A 7823-nucleotide genomic window follows, 5' to 3' on the forward strand; every position below is an offset into this window, starting at 1 on the left:
TCTGACCAATGGGATGCAATCCAATAGACAAAAATGTCATATAGAAACCCAATTTTCCCTTGGACTTTAGAATCAAGCAATATCAATACACAAATAGGAAGGTGAAGAGCAAGACATCAAATAAAGATAGCCACATCCAAGCTTAACAACTCCATGATCTTCTACATAATTCCCCATATATCAGATGACTTCAAAGATATGCATTAGACACAGGTCCAAAATAACAGCTTCAATATGATCATGTTGCAGATGAACTCCAATGGATCTCCAATATTGTATCAGATGAAAGTTCACTTCACAAGCACTTGGTTTCATGAAAGTTGGAATTGGCCAAGCCCTTTTGCATAGGGAGTGTTGCCTAATTCTAAGTCCAATGTCTCAGATCAAATCCAACAGTCCACACAAAATGTCTTTTAAGGTTTTTGTTCTTATTATATACATTAAGGTCAAAAGACCACAAACACAAACAAGTATAAACAAACACAATATATTCACAAGATATGGCTCAAATGAGCAAAGTAAAGATGGCATTAAAGTAAACAAATTGAATGGTATGAATAATGGCAAATGAATAAAGACTTATAATTAAATTGCATAAAAGTAAATGACTTGAAATTAAAGGTTAATGTTAGTTGATTAGAAGTTAGTATTGCTTTTGCTTTGGTTTTGTTTAAGTCATTCTTTGGAGAACACTCAACCCACTTATCACAAGCATGGATCCTTGAACCAAGACATCTTCCAAAGGAAGGAAAAAAGGCTAAGTTTCCACACAATACCATGAAAGAGGGGAGACTTACAATCTCACTTACTAGAATGTTATGCCTTTTGTGTCAACAATTTAGCGCTATGTTAAGCAATCATAATTGGACTTATGTAGAAGTCACAACTATTTGAGGTCGGACAATAGAAACTTTAGTGTTAATGGATGTTAAAGACATGGTATTATGAACCATGCTCCTAAACATACCATACTTAAAAAGAATATGCAAAAGAGGGGACCTAATCTCATCCATACTCATGTTGATTTTGCAATCAACTAGCCTTAGGATATAGAGATATCATAGGTCCAAGACATGAATGAATAGAGAAGGGGAATGAGATGAAGAGGGGGGGAATGGAATCAACACAAATTGATCAAAGGAGGACTTTTATCAAATTAAAATCATTCATTCATTTTGGGAGATGAAATGTACATTTCATCAATCCCCTAAATCCAATTATTTTAACTCAATAAAGTCAAATCAACCTTGACCAAGGCCCAACAACACAAGTCAAACTCAACAAGTCAATATCAAATGCTCAACACAATTTATTTTGCAATTAAACAATTAAAATCAATTAAATAATGCATTAAATTAAATTATGGTTTGTCAAATTCCTAAAACCTCATCGAAACACCAAAGAAATGGCCATGAGATTTATCATAGGTCAAACAAGGTCAAAGGACCATGGAGAAAAAATTTCATAATTTTTGGAAACTAAACTATTTTTAAACAATTAAAAATATTCACAAAATCAATTAAATCATGAAAAATATTAATAATCATCCAAAAAATAATTTTAATTCAGAAAATGAAAGAGGAATAAATTTTTTTGGTGAAACTCTCATATTTTTTGGATCAATATTAATATTAATATGAATAAATGAAAATAAACCAAATAAAATAAAAATCAAATAATCAGAAAAAATGTGGACCACTTGATCTTCGTCATTAATTGAGGAGACAGATCAAGTGGTCACTAGCGCGCAATCCACAATGGACCTGAGTTAGCGCTCCACAACAATGGTTGTAGATGTTTTTGGTTGGCTGCATTTTGTGTTAAAACACTTACTGTACTCTGATGTCTTGACTGATGTCATGACATGCTTGAGTAGTATGCTGAAGGATTAGCTAATATAGGATTTACTGAATGTAAAACTGAATGTTATGACATTCATCCCTGACAACAGATACTGAATTATAGGCTAGTTAGTTTTTCTGTTATAGTTCAGTATTTAGTCCAGGCTGGTTTTCAGGAAATTAACAGCTGAGCAAGAGAACTAGCATATAGCCTATTGTCTGGATGTCAAACTGAATGTTATGACATACATTCCTGACAACATATGCTGAAGTGTAGGCTAGTTAGTTTTTCTGTTATGATTAAGTATTTATCTCAGGCTATTTTTCAGGAATCTAACAGCTGAGCTAAAATCCAGGAAACTAACAACTGTGCTACAATTAAGAGGCCTAACATATAGCCTATTTGTTAGCACCCTAATGTGTGGAAATTAGGTTAACTTGCTTGACCTTAATTTTAGGAAATTCAAGTACAAAGCCCAAGTGCTGCATTATAAAAGGATGGCAATCCTACTTTCAGCGACTCGGGGGTTTGAAGCGTGAAGAATTTAATATATCATCATATATCACTGTTGTACTTTTTGTGTGTCTTGTATTAGGTTTTACTTGTGAGCCAAGCAATTATCACCTAGATGATTGCATTGGACTATGGTGTTTATTGAGTTGTAATTGTTGTGTCACTCTAAGCTTTTAAGCGTGAGTGTTGTGTTTCTTGATTAAAGCTTTTAAGCACAATCAAGAGTTGTTTGAAGTATAACTTCACCACTGACTTTAAACGTATTAAAGGTTGAAATCACTGTTGTGATTGAGGGGGAGTGAGTAGGAACTCAGGTCTTAGTTTAGATTGAAATTGCATTGGGTAGGTCTTAAGTGATAGGATTAAACAATTGGTTTAAGTCCTGAATTAATACCTCTTATGGTGGATTTCCTCCCTGGCTTGGTAGCCCCCAGACGTAGGCGTGTTTGTCATCGAACTGGGTAAACAATTCTCTGTGTTATTTACTGCCTTTTACATTTACTTTCTGCATACATTACCTGTCTGTGCAGAATTGGATGTCATAACATCCCGTGTGACATCGATAGTCTGCTACTAGAATTTCAATTGGCATCAGAGCAGGCACCCTGCCTGTTAACTTATGGGTGAGATCTAGGGACGTTACTTTCTAGTGCCATGGACAGGGATGCAGGATTCTCAAATAGACCACCCATGCTGGATGGTTCTAACTATGATGACTAGAAACCTCGTATGATAGCCTTCTTGAGGTCTCTGGATAGTAAGGTCTGGAGAGCTGTCAACAAAGGATGGGAACATCCAACGAAGACAGGTAAAGATGGAATCATTATGCAAATTCCTGAAGAAGAGTGGGACAAAGAGCAAGAGGCATTAGCCCTTGGAAACTCTAAGGCCTTGAATGCACTGTTCAATGGGATAAATAAGAACATTTTCAGACTGGTGCATCACTGTGAACTGGCTAAAGATGTTTGGGATACTCTCAAAACAACTCATGAAGGTACCTCCAAGGTAAGGATGTCTAAACTCCAGATGCTGACTACTAAGTTTGAAAATCTGAGGATGAAAGAGGATGAGACTATTCATGACTTCCACATGAATATTCTTGAAATTGCCAATACTTCTAGAGGCTTAGGAGAGAAAATGTCTGAAGAAAAACTTGTAAGAAAGATTCTCAGATCATTGCCCAAGAGATTTGCCATGAAGGCTACTGCTATAGAAGAGGCTCAAGATATCTGCAATATGAAGGTTGATGAGCTTATTGGTTCTCTCCAAACTTTTGAAATGGGCTTGTGTGAGAATAATGAAAAGAAAAACAAAAGCATAACTTTTGTATCAAATACTAAAGAGGATTCAGAAGAAGGAAATATTGGAGGTAATGAAAGCATATCAGAAGCTATAGCCATGCTTGGAAGACAGTTCAACAAGTTCATAAAGAAGGTTGATCAAAAAGGTAGACCAAATGTCAAGAACATTTCGTCTGACATCAGTAGAAGATCAACATCTGAAGAAAAGTTCAACCAAGGCAAGGGAATCCAGTGTCATGGATGTGAAGGGTTTGGACACATTAGAGTTGAATTTCCTACCTTTCTCAAGATGCACAAGAAGGGACTTTCTGTCACCTGGTCTGAGGGAGACTCTGAGAGTGAATTTGAAGGAGAATCTGCTAAACATGTCACTGCACTAACTAGTGTCTGTGCCTCTGATGATGACTCAAGTGGAGATGAACTTACATTTAATGAACTTGCTGCTTCATATAAAGAGTTATGTGTCAAAAGTGCAGAAGTGTGTATACAAGGAGAAAAGTAGAAGAAACTCATCAGGGAGCTGGAAGTTGAGAAGAAGAAGCATCTGACAGTCATAGATGGTCTAAATGGTGAGATAACCTTGCTGACCTCTAAGCTAGATCAAATGACAAAATCCATCAGAATACTGAATAAAGGAACTGACACTTTGGAAGAGATTCTAAAGGTGGGACAGAAATCAGGAACCATGTCTGGTTTAGGCTTTGTTAAGGAATCCTCAACTGAACTCAAAAGCTCAAAGGCTGAAGTTCAGAAAATCAAACAGAAGTCACAACCAATGTCACAACATCAGGGAAACAGGAGGATTAACCATCAAAAGAAGAAATTTCAAAGATGAAGATGTCATTACTGTGGTAGATTTGGTCACATAAAACCCTTCTGTTATAGGTTGCATGGTTATCTTAACCAGACCCCTCAAGTCAGACCTAAGCAGAAGGCATCTAAGCATAATGCCCCTATCAAGAAACAACAATGGGTTGCTAGATTAGCTCACACATCTCTAAGGGCATCTACCAGAGAAGACTGGTATTTTGATAGTGGTTGCTCAAGACATATGACTGGGATGGAGAACTTATTGGTAGATAGACAACCTCATACTACCAGTTATGTGACCTTTGGTGATGGAGCTAAAGGAAAATCAAAGGTGTTGGTAAGCTGAACAGTCCTGGAGTTCCAGAACTGAATAATGTGTTGTTAGTAAAAGGACTAACTGCTAATCTCATCAGCATAAGCCAGCTATGTGATAAAGGCTTCAATGTACAGTTCACTAAGGAAGAATGTGTTGTGAAGAATGGAGAAAATAAGGAAGTTATGAGAGGATCCAGATCCAAAGATAACTGCTATCTATGGGAACCTGAAGTCTCAAACTACTCCTCAATGTGCTCCTTAGCCAAGGAAGAACAGGAAGTGAAGTTGTGGCATAGAAGACTTTGACATCTTCATTTAAGAGGAATGAAGAAGATCATATCCAAGGAAGCAGGTAGAGGAATCCCAAAGCTGCTTATGGATGAAGGAAAAGTCTGTGGAGAATGTCAGGTGGGCAAGCTAACCAAGATGTCACATCCTAAGCTTGGACATCCTAAAACATCCAAAACTCTGGAACTTTTGCACATGGGCTTAATGGGACCTATGCAGATTGAAAGTCATGAGTTGTCCTCATCTATTATTCCTCATCAAAATGGTGTAGTTGAAAGGAAGAAACAAAATTATGTATCATTATCCACTGCAGAAGCTGAGTACATAGCATCTGGTAGCAGTTGTTCCCAACTGGTTTGGATGAAACAGATGCAGACTGAGTACAATGTCACTCAGAATGTCATGACATTGGATGCTACTCAGTTTGAAAATTTAAGGGGCAAAGTGGGAATATGTCTGTCTGAGGAATTATAGCAACTAATGATGTTAGGTATTTACTGTTTAATAATTCAAATTATTAAACATTTGAGAGTATGCTTTGATTGATCAACAAATAATAGCTATTACTCTTGCAACAAGCGTTACCTCTTCCATCGTTTCAACTTTCAGTCACGCAAGCATTCTCTCAAAGAAACTTTTCATTTCGTCTTTAAGATATTCATCATGTCTCAACAATCCAACTCATCTTCCTCCAAGAACATGTCTGATTCCTCTAGCTCTTAACCATGCAACCCTAACAGAGAAGATCCTGTTGCTGACTCTGCGAATACCTCACATGCAAGAAGACCTAAAGAAACTGTATCAGGCTTCTCCTCCGCAATCGCTCTTGAGGAACGAACCAGAGAAGGTTCCAGGTATGTTCACAATGCCATTGCCACTATGGTGACTGGAATACTGTCTGGTAATCATAAGGTCCTTGGGGTTTCCATTCCCTTAAACACTATTGAACCTGATAGTGTTTCTCATCAAGAAAATATTGAGTCTTTAGGAAAGAATCTCTCTGATGATGTTGAGCAAACTGATGCTCATAAGGAGTCAAATGTTGACAAACCCTTAGATAATGTGGCTGGTGAGGAAGTTCATGTCACTCATGATGTCAGTAACAACCCTAACCGTGAGGCTAAAACAGTAGACCTGGAGGAATTTTCTGATAATGAGTTGTTGTCCTCAGTCGTCCCTAGCATAGCCAAAAGGGTTAGGACTAGGAGAGAAAAGAAAACAGTGGCTCAAAGGTCCCCTAGAAAGAGGATTGATGTTCCAACCTCTTCCAATACAAAGGTGGCAGTCGAGAGTTCCCTCAAGAGGAAAGTTCATGGTCCAACAAAATCCTGGAGCAAAGGGGTGCCCAAGAAAAAGAAGACCAAGTCTGTTGTTGTTGAGTCTGACTCAGATGTTCCATGTGATGTCCCTGATACTCTGTCAAAGAAGAAGCCAACCACTAGCAAGCTTGCAACTAGTGTCCCTGAGGTACCAATTGACAACATATCTTTTCATTTTGCTTCAAGTGTAAACAGGTGGAAATATGTTTATCAGAAGAGGCTGGCTTTGGAAAGGGAATTAGCTCAGAATGTCCTGGAATGTAAGGATATTATAGACCTTATTCAAGAGGCTGGTTTAATGAAGACTGTGACTCAATTCTCAAAGTGCTATGAGATGTTGGTAAAGGAATTTATTGTCAATGTGTCTGAAGAATGTGTTGATGGGAAGTCTAAGGAATTCAGAAAAGTGTATGTGCGAGGCAAGTGTGTAAATTTCTCTCACTCAGTGATCAACAAGTATTTGGGAAGGCCTGATGTAGCTCAACCTGAGCTTGAGGTGACTGACAATAAAATTTGTCAAGTCATCACTGCAAATCAAGTCAGGAAGTGGCCTCTCAAAGGAAAGTTGGTGGCCAGCAAACTGAGTGTCAAGTATGCAATGCTGCACAAGATTGGAGCTGCTAACTGGGTGCCCACCAATCATAAATCTACAGTTGTTGTAATGCTTGGGAAGTTTATATATGTTGTTGGAACCAAAGCCAATTTTGACTATGGATCCTATATTTTTGATCAAACTTGAAGCATGCAGGAAGCTTCAGTGTGAAGGGGCCTATAGCCTTTCCTTCTCTCATCTGTGGTATTGTTTTGAATCAGTTTCCAAACATCTTAACTGAGAATGATTTTGTGAAGAAAAGAGACAGTCATTTGTCCTTCAATCATAAGCTATTCCTAGGTACCCATGTTCCTGACATTGTCATGACAACAGGTGGGACATCACGTGTAAGCAATCAACCAGGTAAAGTTGCTATCATTGCAATGCTCAAAGAAACTTGCAGGGAGTTAGAGGCAAGGAAGCTGAACTTGGAAAAATTGATTAGCAAGTTGGAGATGATTGAAGGTGATGTGCTTGGGGAAGCTGCTGCTGCTGCAGAAGGAGCTGAAAGACAAGGTGAAGAGGGAGAAGCAGATGCCAGTCCTGATGATGACACAGATGATGATGCTGACTCTGAGTCAGATGACTAGAACATTTCCTATGTTTCTGAAAATTGTGTGTAATTTTATTGTTTTTGTTTTGGTCTGTAATATTAAGTGTTGCTTTGGCAACATTTTTGACAAAAAGGGGGAGTAACACCTGTACCCCAGGACAACAGATTTGTTTGAGTTGTTTGAACAGATTTGTTTGAAGTTGAAGATCCTCTAAACAAGAGGTTGTATTGCTGTTTGTTGTCTACTTGTGTTTCTGCTGTTTGAAGTTTAACTTCTATGTGTGCTGAGT

General features: G+C 38.0%; 1 protein-coding gene across 1 annotated transcript; it reads left to right on the top strand.

Annotated features, from left to right (window-relative positions):
* The first annotated feature begins 5948 nt into the window (after window positions 1-5948).
* On the top strand, window positions 5949-7570 carry LOC127079720 (uncharacterized). The gene is made up of 3 exons (XM_051020096.1): window positions 5949-6487; window positions 6584-7046; window positions 7130-7570. The coding sequence occupies exons 1-3, from the start codon at window positions 5949-5951 to the stop codon at window positions 7568-7570; spliced, it is 1443 nt and encodes a 480-aa protein (XP_050876053.1).
* Window positions 7571-7823: the final 253 nt, after the last annotated feature.

Source organism: Lathyrus oleraceus, chromosome 5, assembly GCF_024323335.1.
Source record: "Lathyrus oleraceus cultivar Zhongwan6 chromosome 5, CAAS_Psat_ZW6_1.0, whole genome shotgun sequence".
NCBI classification, from domain to species: domain Eukaryota; kingdom Viridiplantae; phylum Streptophyta; class Magnoliopsida; order Fabales; family Fabaceae; genus Lathyrus; species Lathyrus oleraceus.